The 22,334-nt window shown below is 26.4% G+C and overlaps 2 protein-coding genes across 3 annotated transcripts; both read left to right on the top strand.

The window, feature by feature from the left end:
• Nucleotides 1-5,521: 5,521 nt before the first annotated feature.
• Nucleotides 5,522-11,044, top strand: LOC107003449 (alcohol-forming fatty acyl-CoA reductase-like). The gene is made up of 10 exons (XM_015201777.2): nucleotides 5,522-5,691; nucleotides 6,332-6,435; nucleotides 7,475-7,677; nucleotides 7,765-7,865; nucleotides 8,459-8,651; nucleotides 8,818-8,979; nucleotides 9,104-9,185; nucleotides 9,719-9,991; nucleotides 10,379-10,506; nucleotides 10,709-11,044. Exons 1-10 carry the CDS (start codon nucleotides 5,613-5,615, stop codon nucleotides 10,860-10,862), a joined length of 1,479 nt encoding a protein of 492 aa, XP_015057263.1. The 5' UTR covers nucleotides 5,522-5,612; the 3' UTR covers nucleotides 10,863-11,044.
• Nucleotides 11,045-15,888: 4,844 nt separating this feature from the next.
• On the top strand, nucleotides 15,889-21,826 carry LOC107003483 (fatty acyl-CoA reductase 1-like). 2 transcript variants are annotated; one of them, XM_015201823.2, is made up of 10 exons: nucleotides 15,889-16,069; nucleotides 16,281-16,384; nucleotides 16,864-17,069; nucleotides 17,163-17,263; nucleotides 18,248-18,440; nucleotides 18,620-18,781; nucleotides 18,933-19,014; nucleotides 19,716-19,997; nucleotides 20,084-20,211; nucleotides 21,503-21,745. In XM_015201823.2, exons 1-10 carry the CDS (start codon nucleotides 16,006-16,008, stop codon nucleotides 21,648-21,650), a joined length of 1,470 nt encoding a protein of 489 aa, XP_015057309.1. In that variant the 5' UTR covers nucleotides 15,889-16,005; the 3' UTR covers nucleotides 21,651-21,745. The 2 variants fall into 2 exon arrangements, with proteins under 2 accessions (XP_015057309.1, XP_027768591.1); XM_027912790.1 differs by lacking the exon at nucleotides 19,716-19,997 and having other exon boundaries at nucleotides 21,503-21,826.
• Nucleotides 21,827-22,334: the final 508 nt, after the last annotated feature.

Below are 22,334 nucleotides of genomic sequence, written 5' to 3'. Positions count from 1 at the left end.
TTATGTATTCTGTTGTTGTTGTTGTTATTGTTCTCTACTTGGTTTGGATCTCAGTCGATTTAGATTTGTACCATGTAAAATCTATTTTAAAAAAAAGTTTTTACCAATTATTTCGTTTTGAGAGTTCAGATCCAAAATCTCTAATAGATAATTCTAGATAGACGAATTACTCATATTACATATTGTATATAGGCATACTACATAAACAAAAGTTCATACTTGGTCTTACCTAGCAGGTTTAAAAAATAAACATTCAAACTTGATCTTATCTGACAAGTATTATATGCGCTCAAGTCTTGAGAGAGAACATCTAGATACCTTAATCCGTATTCATTATGTCAGTTGAACGCTCTAACTAATTACAAATCGATCATCTAATTAGAAATAACCTCTGAAATTTATATGTCACATTTATATCAGATGTCCACAAGACACACTAGTATGGAGGAAATTGAAGTGTTTGGTTGTCAATTAAGGCAGTAGCGGAGCCAGGATTTTAAATAAGGGGGTTCAAAATCTGTAGAAATAGATCCACAAAGTAGTCAAAGGGAGTTCGAAATCTACTATATATACATAATAAATTATTTTAATCATGTATAAATAATATAAATTTCCGCTGAAGGAGATTCGAAAGAATCCCCTTATACTAAGATGACTCCGCCCCTGAATTAAGATATATTGACGTGAACTATCAAAAATTAAAATACTTAATTACTCGTACCGAAATTATATGTATGTGTATTATGCCTATCGTATATCGTATGAAGTCAAAACTCACCCATGTATTGTTGGTTTCAAAAGTTAATTATTTTCTTATCTAACACCTTTATATTAATTAGTCAGCATCTTTTGGTCCCTCCAAAAAAAAAAAAAGTTTCTTTATGAGACTGAGTTTGATATATTAATGTAAATCCAATGTATACATTTATATCATAATTCAAGTCCATGACCACAAAAATAAATTCACACTAAAGAATCACGTTCATTCGTTAAATTCGAAAAAATTCTAAGATATAATAAGTATATAATCTGTGTACAACTTTATATTAGTTTCTTGGCACCGTAAATAATAAATGTCATTTGAGGGCATTGTTGTAGGTGGCTGCCCATGTGCTATGTAATTTGGTTTTATAGATATCGAAATTTTGATATATTACAATATTTGATATTATATTTTTTTATATATTTGATACTTTTTAAAAAAACAGAAATTCTTTTTATAGACCAGGAAATTATCGAGTTATTATTGATTTAATCGACTTTATTATGATGATCAATCGTAAAATGAAATTGTGTATTTGATTTGCAGCTATGAACATTTCGATTAAGGAAAAAACCGATAAGCACTAATAGATAAACTAGCAAGACAAATAAGGAGAAATATTTTTTTAAAAAATAATAACAATAATTTTACAGTTATAAAAATGACATATCAAATTGAAATGAAAGACATTAATTAGGCTGAAAAAAAATAAAACTGACATATCAAATTGAAACGAAAGACATTAATTAGGCTGAAAAAAATAAAAAAACATATCAAATTGAAACGAAAGACATTAATTAGGCCGGAAGAAAAATAAAAGCAAAAGTCACACATATATACTATTGAAATAATTCACTCATGGTGTGAAATAGTAACATGTAGGGCCATAAAATAAAGACTTGGTCCTATTAATTGGACATACAATAATTGTATATGTCATTTTGTTACATAGTTCTTATAATAATTATAAGGATAAAGGCAAAAGTATCTTTTATATTATGATCGAAATTTTAAAAATATATTTTAATTTATTTAAGGTTCTATTACTTTTTTGGATTCATTCTTTTTATAATTTAATACACTTTTTATTTTACGTGGCACATTTATAACTCCATCCAGTTGAGACACGTAAAAGATATCTGAATGTCACGTGCGTCAAAAAGGTGTACATAATTATAAAAGAAATGGATTTAGAGGAATAACAAGACCTTAATTTAATTAATATTTGTCGTCTGAAATTTCGATCATACTCAAGGAGGCAGACGTACCTTATCACTATAATTATTCAAGATTTGATCCCTCGACAAATTAAAGTTTCTTATGAGTTTTTGACAGATCACAAAATAGGACTAATTCTATTAAATGAATACATATATGAATAGAGACTGATGCAATGTACTAACAAAACTAGGTCGATTTGTGTCAAAATCTAAAATTATGAGATAATTATTTGTTTTGAGACAACATGTTTTATGAATCCAGTGTTTAGTTAATCTTCCTAAAATAAAAAGTCATTTAATTTTGATATGTATAATCTAAATAAATACCACATGAAATGCTTGATCAACCCCATTTCTAATGACTTAATTATTTTATACATGTATGTGTATCATGTGGAGTTCCTAGTTTAAAGGGTAAAAAATTAATAAAAATTTAAAAGGATTATATCAAAAAAATTTCTAACCAAAACGATAAAATTGCTACATCAGTAGCGATTTATTTTAACGGTGCTAAGCAAAATCGCTGCTCGAGCATCGATTTTGCACAATTTTTATTCTTATTTTGAAATCGCTACCTTGGCAGCGATTGTTGTTATTGTTTCTTTTTAAGTTTTTCTTTTAACAAATCGCTGTCAAGGCAGCGATTTTAGTGAAATTTAATTTGTTTATTTGTGTATTTTAAATCGCTGTATTTGCAATAATTTTTTTAAATTATAAATTGAAAATTGCTGCATTTGCAGCGATTCTAGTTAATATATATATATATACATATATTTTTAAATTGTGTTGTAAGTCGCTGCAAAGGCAGCCATTTTTAATTTTTATTTTTTTTAAAATTTTAGTTTTTTTAAAAAATTGAAACTTTTTTTTAATTTGATTTTATAAATATTTCAGTCAATCATATTATGATTTAAAAAAATAATTGGCTGAAATATTTATAAAATAAAATAATAAAAAAAAAGTTTCAATTTTTAAAAAAATTAACTAAAAATCGCTGCAAAGGCAGCGGTTTACAACACAGTTTAAAAAAAAAGTCGCTATCTTTGCAGCGATTTATTTTAAAAAAATAATTAGTGATTTACAATTCATACTTTAAAAAAAAAAATTCACTAAAATCGCTGCAAATACAGCGATTTGAAATACACAATTAAAAAATAAGGCAGCGATTTGTTAAAAAAAAAACCAACAACAAAATCGCTGGCTAGGCAGCGATTTCAAAATAAAAATAAAAATTGTACAATATCGCTGCTCGAGCAGCGATTTTGCTTAACGCTGTCAAAATAAATCGTTACGTCAGTAGAGATTTTGCCGTTTTGATTGGAAAGTGTTTTGATATACCCTTTTGAAATTTTTGTTACCTTTTTTTGCCCTTTAGGCTCCGGACTCGTATTATGTGCACATCTTCAGAAATTTATCGACCACAATATTGAATTACCTTTCATATGTTTATTGTCACTGCGTCAAAAATGATCAATATCGACAATTAATTTTTAATTGCTATTAAATATGTATTTTTAGCGGCAATTAATACTCTTTGTATATATCCCTAAAGTCTTTAACAACGTTGATTCTAATAGTACTTAACTAATATCGATATAGACTTTATCACTCTTTATTTATGTCAATATTTAATGTCGCTAATAGTTGTATTTATTGTAGTGTGTGACTTGTCCTCGTTGACCCAGCCTTTACATGGACGTGGCAATATGAATTCAGTATTATATACACACTCCTTAGCTTAATTTGTATGTCATATCTTTGACTAGATATGAAGTTTAAGAAATAAAAACTTTTTTAAAAAAATTTATGATTTAAAATAAATTTTAATATTTGTATGACTACATGCGTCTAATATATATAAGAGTAAAATAAATTTTTGAAATTAAATTGTTTCTACATATAAAAAAGTGACATCCTTTCTTAGACAATTTTTTTTTTTTAAAAGTGTACACTATAAAATGGAATATAAGAAGTATATATTTTTTAATTCAATTTCCTAGTAAAGTTTGGATGTTATATTATCATCATATCATATCGATATATAATGTTCGTATGAATTTGATATCACAATGTCGTATTCACTTCTAATTGAAAAATAAATGTATATTTTAAAAATAAATTACGATTTTAATGAAAGAAAGTTGTAATGTAATTTAAAATAAAAATCACACTATTAATTTAAATTAAAAATATATTATTTATAGAACATTCTATTATGTGAAATATTTCCAAGAATTATGGTTGAACAGGATAAACCAAACTTAGCTCACCCTTCTTTTCCAAATCCTTTTACCAAAATTACCAATATTGTGACACATATATTTCTTCATTATAAATATAATATGTAATGTTGGTGACCTCATCAAGAAGGAAACAATTTTCAATTAAAGAATAAAGAATAAAAAAGAAAAAAGAAAAAAAATATACTCTTAAATTAGTTTGACTTTCAAATTTTGGTTTCCCATCATGAGTTGTATATTTATTTTTTTCCTTTGATTAATCTAAATTTATTTTGAAATAATATTTTTATTATGAAAATTCAAAAGATAAATAGTTAAATATACAAAGAAAATAAATTAATGTAATATCTATTATAAATGAATAAAAGTAATCGATGTAATTTTCTTATAAAGAGAATTCAGATAAATCTCAATATGCTATATGGTTCACCTCGAGTAAGAATGTCCTTTATCGAAAATATTGTTATGTCTAACAGAGATTGATACATGATTCTATGTTTATGAATTTCTATAACCATCTTGCAAATTAGTATTATTATAATAATCGAGTTCACGTACAAATATGTAGATTCATTAATAAGTACAAGATTTGAGCTAAATTGCCCTATTCTATTCAATGCATAATTTTCTACTAGATATATCCCTCATCTAGCGATTCAAATACAAAATCTCTCATTAAAAATGGAGAGTTACTCGTCAGTTCAATACAATAGTTTCTACCGTATCTATTTATTAAAAGTTGACTTTCAAGCTTCACTAGACAATGATATCAAACTATTAAAACTAGTAGTAATAATTATTTTGAATATGTTTTGGTCATTTTAAGTACACCATTTTATTTTATTTCTAGTTTCTCATTTGTCGTATGATATCTATGTTGAACTTCAATCAATTTGAATTTACACCACAACCCACATAAAATCATATTCGAAGAAAAGCACTTCATATAAAAAAAAATTTATATCTAAACTCAAAGTAAAACTTCTGATTTTAAAAATAAAAGTAACTTTATCTACCGCATCATATACTAATTATAAGTATAATATTTTTGTTGCTATCTAGCTATTAAAATTGACTTTCAAGTTTCATTGGACCATGATATCTAATATGAAAAATAGGTGTACCAAGGACATATATCCAATAACTTGCGTGTACTCCATCCAACAAATTATATGCTATCATTTGCAAAAAAGTAAAAAAAAAATAAAAATTTAAAAAATAATATTTTCTTTAAAGTCCCTCAATACTATATTATATAACACATGCACCTAATTTATTTCTATATATATTGCTCTCAACTCTCTTGTGTTTTCTCATATTCTTCTAATTTAATACTTCAAATATTTTCATATCATTTGTGATCATTATATCTTTCAAAAAAAAGAAGCAATGGAGTTGACAAGTGTTCTCAATTTTCTTGAAAATAGAACCATTCTTGTTACTGGTGCTACTGGCTTCTTGGCAAAGAGTATACACAAATCTCTTTCCCTATTTCTTCCTTTTATTTTTGTTATATCGACGTTTGATGTTTGCATTGATTAATTTAGTTTTACGTTGAGTAAGGTTTATTATAAACGCTTTTTAAAAGGAATTTCTTTTATTTAAGAGAAGGAATCATTTTCATTCCATCACGGTCTTTATTGGTTTTTTTCTTTTTCTTCTTTTCATCCAGTGTTTAGTATCTGCATTAAGATATCGATTAATCTGGATTAACTTCATATAAGGCTCATTTAAGAAAGAAATGCTCCTTAACATGAATTTCTTTCGTACTTAAATATAAACTCGAGACATGTCCATCCCACCACGAGTATGTTGTTTTTTTTCCTTATCGTGTGTTTTCTATTACTCTCTCTATTTCGAAAAGAATGTCTCAATTTCCTTTTTAGTCTGTTCCGAAAAGAATGACTCATTTCCTTTGTAGGCAACACTTTAACTTAAGTTTTCCACGTGACATGTTTAAGACCACAAGATTAAAAAATATTTTGGTACATTTAAATTTTTTTTTTTATTTTTTAAACTTCGTTTCAAGTTAAACTAGATCATTTTTTTTAAACGAAAAGAGTATGAAATATTAGCTAATTAAATACAATTATAATTGTTTAATGTAGTTTTTGTGGAGAAGATTTTAAGGGTTCAACCAAATGTGAAGAAGCTTTATCTTCTTTTAAGAGCTGCAGATGACAAGTCAGCCATGCAACGTTTCAATACTGAGGTACATAAAATATTTTAATTTTTCTCTATTTTTATTAGTATTCTTCGAATCGAATACGAGATATTTAATATATCGATCTATATTTTCCTTTATTATTTTTCTTGAAGAAAAGCTTTCAGTGTTGAGTCTCTTATTTCCTAGGGGGCTTCATAATAAATAAACTTAGTGAAAAATACAATCATTTCATCTAACAGATAACACACTTTCTTTACATAATTATGTTCTCGTCATGAGTTAAAGTACACATGAAATTTCTTTTTGATAATATGTGGTTGTGAAATTTGAGCTATAAGATTCTATGTGTGATATATTCAAAAGTTTAATTATCTCTTTTAAAAAATTTAAATTATAAAAATGCACATTTTTATTTATTTGATTGTTACTTTTTATGTTACATACTACTTTCCTTTCCAAAATACAATAATTTAGAAGAAGAAAAACAAAACTTAATAATGATCTTTAAGCAATTATGTGGTATGTAGGGAAAACATGATATTTATTATAGTATAATTTTCAGAATATTTCACATTATGTCACTATCATCAATTCTACTTTAATTTAATTTTTAATCAATGACTCCATGACATTAATTAATCCAATTCAGAAAGCTTATTTATGCAAATATTTCCTTTTTAGGTTATTATTTTGATTTTGCTTTTTCCCTAATAATGTACAAATATAATCCTTGAAACTAATTTCTAATTATTCTATACTAATTTTTATATGCTACAAAAGGATTGGATCTTTAAAATTGTGATCTAAAAGAAAAAAAGAATGAACTAAATAATTGATTATAACACCTTACATTTGACGAATCGAGAAAAAATAATTGTTAAGACATATCATAAGCGCTTTAGTTTAACTAATTAAGATTCACACCAGATATCAGAAGTTTAAAAGTAAAGTATTCTTTCAAGCTCCAATTTTTCTTTTTAATAAAAAATGAAAGATTATTTATCTTTCTGTCATAACGTGTTCGATAAAAATAGTTGTTAATCACATGTGCGATAACTATTTTTTTTTTTTGGCTTTTAAATAGGTCGTGGGAAAGGACTTATTCAAAGTTCTAAGAGAAAAATGTGGGCCAAATTTTACTACATTTGTTTCACAAAGGACCACAATTGTACCAGGTGACATAACTTGTGAGAATTTAGGTGTGAATGACACAAATTTGTTGGAACAAATGTGGAAGGAAGTGGATATTGTTGTTAATCTAGCTGCAACTACCAATTTTGATGAAAGGTATATAAATATATTAATAATTAATTTGATATTAAGTTTATAAATTTTTCAATTAACCAATATAACACTATGTTTCTATATATGTAGATATGATGTGGCATTGGGACTTAATACATTTGGAGCTAGACATGTCCTAAACTTTGCCAAGAAGTGTAATAAATTAAAGGTTCTTCTTCATGTTTCAACTGGTTAGTGTACCTAACTTTTTCAAATGTTAAATTAAACTCTCTATTTATAAATAATTTTATTTTCTCCTACGTTGTTCGAAGTCTTCAGAAAGGTTAATTGTCATGCCCGTCTTGAAACCTTCAAAAATATTGGATTGTTTTTAAAATTATTTTACTGTCTCCTGTGTTGTTCGAACTCTCCCAGACTGTTGTCATGCCCGTCTTGAAATTTTCAAAAATGCATTGTTTTTGAATAATTTGACACACACGCCGATATTCTTGAAGTGTTTGAGCAACACAATTTGCTTCCATGCTTGTTACACTAGTTTTCCCTCCAATGTTTCCCAAATCAATTTTTGTGAAAAATAAGCTATACATAATTTTGTTATGACACATTAAGATTATAATTAACTATATAATAATAATAATAATATATTTTTAACAAAAAAATAATTATAAAACTTTCACCAGGAGTTCGTCATCTACTATGTACGCATTAAAAGTTGACCATATATAATGTCATTTTCTAGTGCTCTTCTACCTATGTGAATAATCATTTATAATAAAATATAAAAGTAAGTAATAATCAATTTATTATTTGTTTTTTTTTCCAGCATATGTATGTGGTGAAAAGGAAGGGTTGATGTTGGAAAAACCATATTATATGGGTGAAACCCTAAATGGGACATTAGGGTTAGATATTGAAGCTGAAAAAAAAGTGATGGATGAAAAATTAAAACAACTCAAAGCTGAAAATGCTTCTGAAAAATCAATTACAACAGCAATGAAGGAGCTTGGCCTAGAAAGGTGTGCGTTCATCGTTAATCTGTTGCTAAATAATGGAATTATCAACGACTTTTTCTTGTTTAACATAGTAATATATCAACGTCCAATTTTATAGCTAATAATTTTTTTTTTGTACGTGAATATTATTGTTATTGTTATAATTAATTTCTCCGTTGATTTTGATCAGAGCTAGAAAATATGGATGGCCAAATACATATGTATTCACAAAGGCAATGGGAGAAATGCTTTTGGGAAAATTTAAAGAAGAAGTACCTCTTGTTATTAATCGTCCTACCATCATAACTAGCACTTTTAAAGAGCCTTTTCCTGGTTGGGTGGAAGGTATCAGGTACTCGTTAAATTAAGAATTTTCCAATGAAATTCAATTTTTATGAAAAGAAGAATTAAATTATATTTTTTATCGAACGATTTTTTTTTTATTATCTTATAATTATTTTTGTGGAAAATTGCAGAACTATTGATAGTTTGGCAGTTGGATATGGTAAAGGAAGAATAACTTGCTTCCTTGGCAATCCTAAAACCATATTAGATGTGGTAAGTAATCCTACACTTATTAGAGAATATTTTTTTCTAATCGATATACATAAATTATACATAATTATATACATAGTATACACGGATTATACATATTATACATCCTTCAACTAAACTAATTCTTAATTTAAATATCTAGGTGTTGGGATATATGTGTTGATTCTTAATAATTTAACATGTTATCAATTAACTCTCATTATGAATTTATTAATTATAACTATCTTATAAATGACTTGATCATGTGTATATATATATTGTTAGTGTGGAGAGCTCACACTCTTCTACTTTTTAAGCTAGGCTTGCTATTGTTTGTTGTTATCGTAGTGAAATCGTGATTTCTCTGTCTTAATCAAACGTCTCTAGTTCGATCCGTTAAAATGAAAAGAGGTCAATAGGATATGTATAGGGCTTTGTCTTGTTCGAATCTGAATTAGTACGGACCTTATGCAAATTAACATTAAACATCTCATGAAAATTCTTGGTATTTATTATTTTAAGTCAATATAATTTGTTAACGTGAAACGCTCTTGCAGATTCCAGCGGACATGGTGGTGAATTCAATGATAGTAGCCATGATGGCTCATGCTGAGCAAAAGGGGAGTGAGACCATATACCAAATTGGATCCTCAGTTTCAAACCCTTTGAATATCACTAATCTTAGAGATTATGGATTCAATTACTTTAGAAAAAATCCATGGATCAACAAAGTTAATGGAAAACCTATTATTGTTGGCAAGGTTAATGTTTTGAGTAGCATGGATAGTTTTCAAAGATACATGGCCCTTCATTACATGCTTCCTTTAAAGGTTTGTTTCATTTCTCAACTCTTTAAAATATACATAAATATACAATGTACACTTTTTATATACTGGATATACATTATGAGATTAAAAAAAAATAGGTTCCTAATATACAATATACACTTGTTATATACTCGATATACATTATCGATGACTCATAAACGATATGTTAGGTGGGTAAAATAATAACTTGTGTCCTATACATCCAGGCTTTGGACAAATTGGATTGGGTATATATGAATAGAGCATACTTATTGATGATCAAATATAGAACAAACTATGAATCATTCAGTTTATTAATTCAATCTGTTTTAATTCGTCAAATATCGCTAATTGACATAAAAAATTGTTTAATCTTTTGTTTTATAATAACTAATTTTTTTTTCTATATAGGGATTGGAGATAGTAAATGCAGCATTTTGTCAATATTTTCAAGGCAAATATTTGGAGCTTTACAGGAAAATAAAATTTGTAATGAGATTAATTGACCTTTATGGTCCTTATTTATTCCTCAAGGCAGCGTAAGTAATTAAAATCCTTAATTCTCTACATATTATTAAATAATAAGTAAAAATTATTTTTCCAAATTTTAATTTATTTTAAAAAATATTATCACTTTATGTCTCTCAAATATTGTTTAAACAATGCAATATCCCTATATTTTATTTTCTTGGTTTTGTTATATATATATTTTATGCAATTAATTTATCATATTTTCTACAGATTCGACGATTTAAATACGGAAAAATTACGTATTGGAGCAAAAGAGAGTGGTATTGAAACAGAAATTTTCTACTTTGATCCCAAGATTATCAATTGGGAAGATTATTTCATGAAAATTCATCTTCCTGGAGTTGTTAGATATGTATTTAAGTAATAAAATTAATATTGAAATTTTATCAATTAATTGCTAGGGATATTTAAAATTAAAAGTTTATACCATTTTAAAGTTTTAACCAAATGTAATTTTTTTTAATTGTTATGAATTTTATTCAAGTATCCATTTCAATTTGTTGTAATGTTATCCCTATTTGTTCTAAAAGAGGGTGTTATAGTATTCATTGTTTGAAATAATATTTTTTTAATTAAATCGTCGTTAAATTATTTATATCAAGATATAATTTACTTATTATGAATTTCATTCAATGTATCATTATCCATAGTTGTTGGATATTTGGTCTAGAGTGAGTGGCATATATGGTCTGACTCGATCTGGTTTAGGAGAGATTCGATATACATATATGATGTATATTAATGGGCCAAAACAACCCAACACTTATTTGGGCTAAGAAGTTAATTCTAGGGCTCTTAAAATGTTTTGGACAGCTCTCTCTTCATTTGATCGATTTATATGATCCAATTTTATATTGTAAACTAGATGGTATTTGTCCGTGCCCTACGTCGAAAAAAATGAGGTATATTGATTAAAAGATATATGTGTATAATGTCTCTTTTTCTTCATAAAAGTAAAGATCGAAATACAAGTTATTTTTATGGGAAAATTGTATATAATAGCAAACTAATAACCTAAATTAAATGGAATAGCTAGGGTTTGATTTAATTGTGCTCCATAGCAAACGTTGGCAAAAATTTGCCAGGCGTCTCTCTCCCAGAAGTCTCGCTCGCCACTCTCCCATTCTCGCCTCTCTCGCTTTATACACAGAAGTGTATAATTTCTATTTCTGTTTTGTGTAAAGCGAGAGAAAATTGTATATACACATGCAAAAATGTATATCTTCGTGTTATACACTTAATTATATAATTTACAAACATTTTACTTCAAATATTGCAGAAAAAAAGGCCAAAGAATTATACAATTGTGAATTATACAATTGCAGTGAAATACAATTTTTTCTAGCTTTATACAACAGAAGTGTATATATTGTGTTTCTGTTTTTGTATAAAGCGAGAAAAACATATATCTTCTTGCTATACACTTATAATTATGCAATATACATACATTTTAATTCGATTCAACTGTATGCAAAACTAATTATACAATTGCAGCGAAATATGCCAGCGAATTATACAATTTAGGCCAGCGAATTATACAATTTAGGCCAGCGAATTATACACTTGTATATGTATAGCGAATTATACAGTTTTTATGTTTGTTATGGAGCGCAATTATGCAAAGTTTGCTATAGCATACAAATATGAATTTTTTGTTTGCTATATGTGAAAGTTGCCCTATTTTTATTCCAAGAGAATATACCAACAAATGAGTGCAATAAGCAAGACTTACCAGAACAACTTTTGTATTTAACATTTATCCGCATCGAGGGGCGGACCTACGTGGTTGTCAGGGAGTTCACCCAAACCCTCTCGATAAAAAATTATACTGTGTATATATATAGTACACAGTATAATTTTTATATTCTGTACATTTACTAATTTTATAAATCACCTAAATCAAACAAGAAAGATAGTCCAGTAATACTAACTGTGCAACTTGAAGTACTAATACTACAAACTTAGAAAATATATTAACCAAAAAACAAAAGGAGGCTAGAGTTATATGTGATACACAAAAGCAAATATTTTCTAAAATTTTAACTTCTACTACCAACAATTAGCTGGAATGAAGCTCCTCCAATTTTTGCTCTTAATTTCGTAGACCCGTATAAAGTTGAACAAGAATTCTACGTGTGATAATACAATATGTAGGACACAAATTATCACGTAGGATATCACGTAATGTATATATATCAATTTATTCAACTTTTATTCAAATTTAAATATCTATATGTGTACACTAAAAATTGGAAAACATAAATATTGAAAAACAACTATTGATTTAGAAATTTAATAGAAGCTGTCCATAGAAGTTAATTGGAAAAGAGAACATACCTACACATATCCAAGAATTCAACCTATATATCTTGTTTTGTGTTGGATCTGTACATATATTTTTAGGAAAATATTTTTTTCTATTTTACTACGGAATATAAAAAAAAAATTAAAAAAGGATTGCGACAGGTAAAAAAACTTTCCTAAAAACATATGTATATTATATCAAACACGAAACAAGAAAAAAAAATTAGAAGCGGAAGGTTAGGTGAGAGCGAGTGTGGTAAAACTTTTTTAAAAAAACAATTTAAAATAATATCTAAATTATTATTTGAATGTGGAGATGAAGTAAGTTTTTTTAAAAAAACTTTTATTAGAGAAATATATATTGTATTCTCCTATATAAGAATTATTAGTTGTGCTTATTTTGATAGTTTGTGAACAAATTAAAGCTACTTCTTAGCCTTGTGATTGAAAATAGGTAACAACAATTGTGTTGCTTCACGTATCTATTTTTTGGTACTTATTTTAGTAGTTTGTAATTAAAGCTTCAATTATTGTGTATGAGGTTGTGAGTTTCTAGAATTGTATGGGCCTTGCTTTGTTACTCTTTCAATTTGTGTATTTTATTTTTTAAAATTTGTTATATTTTTGAAAATTACATTAAACGTATTATAAATTACAAATAATTTACAACGTAAATTGTTGATTATATATATTTAAATATTGGGTACAGGATACCGTTAATAACACATCCTCTACCCAAGATAATCCGCAATCACTACAACCTCTATCACAGCCTCTACCCTTCGGGTGAGCACTTTGTGTGCACTAAGTAACCNCCCCCCCCACCCTCCCTTACTGTGTAATATCATGTAAACCACACATGAGATGTAATATGCGACAGACTCAACTCAGAAGGCATTGAATGGGGATCGATCTCGAATTATTTGTGTAAATAATCACCCTCCAAACCAACTGAACCATCCCGAGGGACTATTATTACATTTATATTAAGCAAAATTTCACTATATTTCATAACTATAGAAATTTCTTTAAAAAATTTCTCTCTTTTCTTAATAAAGCTTAATGGACCAAAATTGGTTATAAACAAATTAAATGGGACACACTAGACCTTAAGAATAACCACATGATTTTACCTACATATTGTACCTCATGGCACATGGGCATGTTACACAATACAATACTAACATGCAAAAGACTTAGAAATTGAGTGGTCAAATTCAAACTATTGCCAAATTAATACTATAGGTTATCAACTTCTACCTAATTTTTGGCATGTATCAAAGTCCACAATTATATTTTGGTCCCTCATTCGAAAGACATATATTTGATATCTGTATTGATATACAATTAAATTTAAAATTTGTATTGAAAAATTTCATATGTAAGAAAGATGCGATTTTTAAAAAAAGACAGACTCTTAGAAATAAAAAAATATAATTTTGGGCTTAGAGGAGGTGATTAGTTCGGTTTTTTCACCGGATAATTCTTGGTTTGGAATTTGGGAGATAATTATGTTTTTTGAGAGTAGCGGAATTGTTTTTCAAACGCTTAAAATATATTATTTTTTTTCGGAAAGTACTTTTCTTGTTTTGGAGAGAAGTATAATTTATCATCATATAATAATTCAATATAAAAAAAATCAATATATTTGTTAAACTAGTCAACTATCATGCAATGTGAGTAACCAAAATTATACCAAACAGGGTCAATCAATATATCTTGTGTTTCACAAATAAATCATACCAATTGACCAAGAAATAAAATAAAATATACCTTTCACATGACCAACATAATTTATAGTTCTGTATTATGTCTTGAAAAATAATTTAGAAAATAAATAATTAATGTTAAAAATAAAACATAAAAAAAACATTTCTTTTTTGATATGTTCAAATAGTAAAAATAAAAATTTTTATTTTTAAAATATTAGATAAATAAAAATAAACAGAGGGAAATAAAAATACTATAAAGAGTACTGAGAGGTTGTTTGGATGTCATATAAAGTATGTTATGGAACATTTTTAAAGAAGATCTTTGATTGGAGAATGCTCTCATACTCCATACATTTCGTATTAGTTGATTATTTTCTTTTATACACATATATTAAGAAATTATAAATAATAAGATAATTTTATTAATTTACCTTTTAAAAAATTCTTGAAAATTTTACAAACAAATGTGAACACTTTCAAAAAGAATTATTTGCTAGGATAAAATAAAATAGCAAAAAAATTAATTAATGCTTTTTTGATTTAGTAAGGTGGACAACTAATATGAGACATGTATTAGGGCCAGAAAATTTGGTCAGAATTTGAAATTTAGCCTGATTCAGCCAATAATTTAAAAAACATTATAATATTCATTTTATTTAAGGGCCAGAAAATTTGGTCAGAATTTGAAATTTAGCCTGATTCGGCCAATAATTTAAAAAACATTATAATATTCATTTTATTTTAAAATAAAATAATCATTTTTATTTTTAAATTAAAAGCTACTAAAATTAAAAAAGAATAAAAATGTTCAAAAAAAAAAGGTAAAATAATATAGTATGAAATATGTTATTTTATCAATCTAGTCATTTTTTGGCCAGAAACTTTTTTTCTTTCGATAAAATGATTAACTATTATGAAATGGCGAGAATAATATTCTTTTATGGTAAAAAATGCTACTTTCTCCGTCCGGTATTGTTTGTCATGATTTCTATTTTTAGAGTCAAACTATAAAAATTTTGACTAACATTTTAAGATGTATTTTTCATCATATTAATATGCAAAATATTGTAATTTGTAGTATTTTTCATATAGTTTTAGAATATCTAATTTTTTTGTTTAAAATATCGAATTTGCCTTTGAAAAATTAGTCAGATTGACTTTCGATAAGCGCAATATGACAAAAAATTCCGGACGGAGGGAGTAATTTTTTATAGTAAGGGTTAAGTGCTTGCTTCCACTCTTTGCTTTTATTACCCTTAACTTGAAGGAAATGAATACCTAAATGTTAGGTAAGTGCATGTTTGAAAAAAGTGAAGCTAATTCCAATCATATTGCCTATATATACATTGGGAGATGAGTCCAAGAGTTTCATAAATCAAATACTCTCATTTTCAATATATCACTTTTTATTTGTTTAGTATATGAGATTAATTAGATATTAATTATCTCTAAACAAGTTTTTTTACCCCTTAATTTTTTTTTAGTACCCTCATGGATCCTTTTTTAGAAGGCAAGACTATTTTCATTACTGGTGCCACTGGATTTCTTGCAAAGAGTACACACTTTATCATTTTCTTTACATATAATATTATTTGTTATTATAGTATGTTTTGTTAAGTTTTCAAAATTAACTTATATTTTAAATAATAACTACTGTCTATTATAAATTTTAAAAAGATATGTTAAGAGTATAAATGAATTTAAGTTGTCTAATTTATATAAATTAAATTTATTATTTATATATATCCTTGTTTTGTAATATGTAGTTCTGGTAGAGAAGATACTTCGTATTCAACCAAATGTGAGAAAATTATTCCTTCTAATAAGAGCTTCAGACACAAAATCCGTCAGAAAACGTTTTAATGATGAGGTAAAACATATATATTGTTTCTTTGATTTAAATTCTTTTTATCGATAGACTGCTTAGCTTATTTGATTTTTTTAAAAAAAAGTTTCATTCGACATTTGATATTTATTTTTAGAGCTCTGAATTTTAAGATTAAAACCTTTTCTTGAAATTAGGGTAAAAGTCTTCGACAAATGTTGTTTAGGTAGACCGAAATATACAATCGCAACCTTCATAGCAAGTAAAATTATAGCTATGGAGCACAATTATCGAAAAGATAACTATACAGCCTTTTTATGTCTATTATATCACAAGGATTTATCTGAAGTATTAACCTCCTTTGTTTATAAAATTACAATGCATATAAAAGGTCTCATAATTTTAATTTATAATAAATATTAGATTTTCTTGACTCTTTTTTGTATCTTTTTAATTTTTTTATTTTATTTTGAATCCTCTTAATAAAAAATGTTTGAAAAAATATTTTGTGAGTTTTCACACAGGTTATGCAGACTGAATTATTTAGTGTTCTAAGAGAAAAAATAGGTGCAAATAACCTAATTTCTCTCATAGAAGAGAAAGTATTTCCAGTTGCTGGTGACATTTCATTTGAGGATTTTGGAATTGATAATTCAGATATGAAAAATAAAATGTTCAAAGAAATTGATATAATCATAAACTCAGCAGCAACTACTAGATTTGATGAGAGGTATAATTTTTTTAATATGATTTAATTTTAATGCAAAATATTAATTTGTTTTTTTTTTAACTAATAATTTTATCATTTTCCTTCTTATTGTAGATATGATATTGCAATGGATATCAATGTACTAGGTGCTCTTAATGTCCTCAAATTTGCTAAAAGATGTGAAAATGTGAAGATTATTGTTCATGTATCCACTGGTTAGTTTTTAGATTTCTTAATAAGGGGTCCTTATGTTATTTATTTGTTAAAAAATAAATGTGGGATTCTTTTTTTTTATATTATACTTTCTCGTTTTTTCATTTTATATGACAGTATTTTTCTTTTTAGTTCATTCAAAGTAACTGTCTTCAACGATAGAACTAGAGGGTAAAAGGGATTCATTCGAAATTGTATATACAATCTTTTTGGTATGTATAATTGAAAATCTCCTTAATTAGTCAAAATCCTAACTCCGCGATAGAATATCATACTTCCTTATTTAGAAAGAATCTGATGTTCTAATCCACAATTTTTGGATGTTTTTTTTAAGCTCTGTATTCAGTTAAAGCATGATCACCACATAAATTAAAATGAAAAGAGTATACATTGTTATTAGGAAAAACTATCTAAAAATATATACAACTTATTTTATTATATTTTCTAAAATTTCATACCATTTGAAAAAATTACAAAAATCTCTATTTTTCTCACTCTCTCTCTCTCTCCTATTCTCGAATTTATCACTCTAACCCGATGAATCGGGACGCGATGTATCGAAACATGTCTGTCTTGTATCAACAAATTTAATGTATCAGGACATTTAGCGACGTATCGAGACAGATGTGTTTGTATCAACAAAGGTAATGTATCAAGATACGATTTATTGAGACGTTGAGTGATGTATCGATACACGTGCGTCTTGTATCAACAAATGTAATATATCGGGACGCGATGTATGAGACATTGAGTGATCCGAAATCCTTAAATTTTAAGGAATTTTTTGTAATTTTTTTTAAAAAATAAAAATATAATGTAGTTACCTTTTAACACTATGAAATTCTTGTAATTTTTACTTATTATTAGTGCTAAGGTTTCTTGAAGATAACTTGTCTTTTCTTCCTTACCTTTTAATGTTCCGTGTCCAGTCAAACTAAAACACATAAATTAAAATAACATTATTTTTGATTGTCTATCATATGCAGCTTATGTGTGTGGAGAAGGTGAAGGAGTAATACCAGAGAAATCATTCACTTTAGGTGAAACACTCAATAAAAACTCAAAATTAAACATTGATGTGGAAAGGGAAGTGATAGATGAAAAACTCAAGGAGCTTGAAGCTCAAAGCTTGACAACAAAGGAAGTCACAATTGCCATGAGAGATCTAGGCATTCAAAGGTGCCTACAAATACTTAACACATAAAAAGAAATCTGACATTCTTTTCGAGACTGATCAAAACAGAAATGATGTCACATAAAATGAAACAGAGGAAGTAAATAGATATTGAAAAAAGTTAATCATATTATCAGTGTATTTTAACATGTTATATACTTATTTCTTATGTTTGATGCTTTAGGGCAAATTTGCATGGGTGGCCAAATACATATTCCTTCACAAAGGCAATGGGAGAGATGCTTTTAGGACACTATAAGGAAGAATTAAAACTTGTTATAATACGTCCAACGATTATTACTAGTACTTATAAAGAGCCATTTCCAGGATGGATCGAAGGTGTAAAGTAAGTAAATCGTCATAATTCATAAATTCAAAATTCTATACACTAATGAATAACTATTGTTACTCAAATTCTTCAGATAATTAAATAAAGTACCACATTTATTTAATTAAGATGTGACTAATTTTGTATGTATACAATTTTGCATTTGCAGAACAGTGGATTCCTTTATTTTGGCATATGGTAAAGGAGTAATGAATTTCTGCTTTGGTGACCCAAACACAAAACTTGATATGGTATATTATTTTAATTATTTTTTACATAATTGTATACTATATATACTTTAAACTTTGCATGTTTCAAAAGTCAAGTTGTATAACACATAAATGCATTGGCTTTTTAAGATAATAAATTTAAAAAGTCTTCATTTTTTTAATTAAATTCTATGTCAATTCAAACTATTAACGAGATATAGAGATAGCAAACACATTTAATAAAATCTAGTAATTAACTTTATCCAGACCTTTATGTTTGTCTTAAAAATTTATTTAATATTAGTTATTATTCTAAAATCCAAATAACTCAAAAAAGCTAGAGAACATAAGTTTCAAATCCGATTTACTATGTCACATAAATTAAAAACGAATATCTCCCAAAAAATAAAACACTTTCTTATAAGTTACATACAACACCAATATAAAAATAGTTTTCTCATCCTGTCAGTTACATGTTATAGCAAGTAATTTATCTTATTTCTAAAATTAGAGATTTCACTTTTTATAAAGAACTAGTTATAAATATCTTTAGAGTGACTTAATAATATAGAAAAAAAGTTCTCTTAATACTTATGATCATACTTAAATTCTTTCATAAATTATAGCAAGAACTTCTTTTCATTTTTTATTTAAAATAATAATAATAATATTAATCTTTTTTTTTAATCGAATACAAGTGAAGTTGAATCTCCTCCTAATTCTTTTACCTCTTTGAATTACAGATTCCAGGTGATATGGTTGTGAACTCGATACTTGCATCAATTATAGCACATGTTGAAAATGATAAATATTATTCTTCTAAAGAATTAATATATCATATAAGTTCTTCGAAAATAAATCCCCTAAAAACTTCAAATATTCTATTATTCTTATATAATTATTTCACAAAAAATCCATGGATGAACAAAGATGGAAATATCATCAAAGTGGAGAAGCCTACATTATTTAGTAGCATGGATAGCTTTCGAAAATACATCTCAACCTATTATTGGCCATTATTAAAGGTTTGTTTTTTTAAAAATATTTTTAGCATAGTAATATTTAAAGGTCATAAAAAAATTATACTAATTAATTTAATATATATTTGTAGATAGTAGAGTTGGCAAATTTATTATTATGGCATCGTTTTGACAAAATTCACAAGGATTTGAAAAGGAAGATTGATATGGCTATACGTTTATCTGAACTCTACAAACCTTACTTGCTATTCCATGGAAGGTATATTTCAATATTTATTTAATTTAATTAAAATAAATGATAAGATTTTATTTTATACTTTGGAAAATTTTGACTTTATTATTTTTATTTATTATTATTTGATCTGGATGAGAAAATTTTATAGCGACACAAATATTATGGTATATGTGATTATAAATTCAAAAGTTTTATAGCAAAGCAAATGCTATGCAATGTTTAAGACTAGGAGTGTGAAAATTAACGTGGATAGAGTTCGAAGCCTAAAGGGTGAAAAATGTTAACAAAAATTTCAAAATGGTATATGAAATTTTTTTAAACCAAAACGACAAAATCGCTCACTAAGTAGCGATTTTTCCGCCGAAAAAAATAAAATCGCTGCTATAATAGCGATTTGTTAAATTTGATTTTTTAAAAAGAACTTTTTTTTTTAACAAAATCGCTCCCAAAGGAGCGTTTTCAAAATAAAATTTTTTTAATAATATTTTCAATATGTCGCTGCTGAGGCAGCCACTTAAGTTCAAAATTTTTTTAATTATTTTTTGCTTTTTTTTTAAAGAAAGGTTTGAATTAATTTTTTTTTAAAAATCAAATTGCATCGATTTTTAATTAAATTTTTTATTTATTTTTTAAAATCAAATCGCTATCAAGGCAGCGATTTTAAATCAAAATCTTTTTTAGCAATTTGATTTTAAAAAATAAAAAAAATTGATTTAAACTTTTTTTTTAAAAAAAAAGAAGCAAAAAATAATTAAAAAATAATAATTAAACTTAAGTCGCTGCCTCAAGCAACGACATTTTAAAAAAAGTTGAAATTTTTTTGGAAATCGCTCCTTTGGGAGCGATTTTGTTTATTTTTTTTCTAAAAGAAAAATCGAATTTAACAAATCGCTGCTATTGCAGTGATTTACTTTTTCCAGCAGACAAAATCGCTACTTCTTGAGCGATTTTGCCGTTTTGATTAAAAAGAAGTTTCATATACCATTTTAGAATTTTTGTTAACATTTTTCACCCTTTAGGTCCGAACTCGCAAAAATATAACAAGGTTCCAGCATAACATACTTAAGTTGATTAATAACTCGTTCATTTATTAACCGAGTCTAAATATATATCACATATTGAACCATGAAAAAATTTGTCAAAATTTTGGTAAAATTGATCAAGGTGGATTATCACTCAATATTTAACTCGATTATTAATATGTCTAAACTTAACCAACTTAACCCCTCCCCCCAACCCCCATACCTTGAGACTTCTTTTTAAGTTATAAATTTCAATAATTATACTAATTACTTGTAAACTTTTTTTTTATTAGCTTTGATGATGCTAATACAAAGAGATTGAGAATGACAATGAAAGAACACAAGATGGATGATGTGCTCAATTTTGATCCAAGTTGCATTAATTGGGAAGATTATTTCATGAAAACTCACCTTCCTGGTGCTGTTAATCACATTTTTTAGGGATTAATTATACATTCTACATTAATTAATTCTTCTTCAGCATATTATATAAGAATGATGTATTTATTGTTTGCAATAAAAAATGTTCTAAAAAAGTATGGTGTAGTTTTTCTATCTTTTTTTTAAAAAAAAAATTGTATCATGTAACTCCTAGGTCATTAATACTATTATTCCCATCTTTTTTCCTTTTTTAAAAATATTATTTCCTATTTTTGAAAAAAAAATTATTATTATATTGGTGAATATTAAAACTATTTTTATATTGTGGTTATTGAGGTATTATATTTGTATACTTTAATTTTATTTTTTTTACCCATAATAGCAGATAATTTGAGTGGAGGGAGTTTATATATATTCTGAGTGAAAAATGTGAGTAAAAATTCTATCCGTTCATCTTTACTCGTTCTCTATATTAGAAATAGTTATTCATTATTACTAGTCCAATGTAAAAATTAATAGGTAATTTACCACTTAGTTTTTATTTGCCCTTATTAGTAATAAACAATAGTTATTTTCTCAATACATTTTTTGAAGATATTGAATTTATTATATTTAAAGGTTGATTTAGAGAATGTTTGACATTTCTGTTTGGAGCCCAGAAAAACTTTTTTGAAAAAAAAATCATTAAAAAAAAAATAGGTTTTGGCAAACCCGTAAAACTATTTTTATATGGAAGCAGAAATA

This window comes from Solanum pennellii, chromosome 11 (genome assembly GCF_001406875.1).
Source record: "Solanum pennellii chromosome 11, SPENNV200".
NCBI lineage: Eukaryota > Viridiplantae > Streptophyta > Magnoliopsida > Solanales > Solanaceae > Solanum > Solanum pennellii.
Note: the sequence above shows the minus strand (reverse complement) of the source record. Positions and strands in the feature narration are given on the sequence as shown.

Coding starts and splice junctions, on each gene's coding strand:
- LOC107003449 (XM_015201777.2), top strand. CDS start 5,613: ATGGAGTTGACAAGTGTTCTCAATTTTCTTGAAAATAGAACCATTCTT. Junction 8,980..9,103: donor GGTTGGGTGGAAGGTATCAG/GTACTCGTTAAA, acceptor GGAAAATTGCAG/AACTATTGATAGTTTGGCAG. Junction 9,992..10,378: donor ATTACATGCTTCCTTTAAAG/GTTTGTTTCATT, acceptor TTTTCTATATAG/GGATTGGAGATAGTAAATGC.
- LOC107003483 (XM_015201823.2), top strand. CDS start 16,006: ATGGATCCTTTTTTAGAAGGCAAGACTATTTTCATTACTGGTGCCACT. Junction 16,385..16,863: donor GAAAACGTTTTAATGATGAG/GTAAAACATATA, acceptor GTTTTCACACAG/GTTATGCAGACTGAATTATT. Junction 19,998..20,083: donor ATTATTGGCCATTATTAAAG/GTTTGTTTTTTT, acceptor ATATATTTGTAG/ATAGTAGAGTTGGCAAATTT.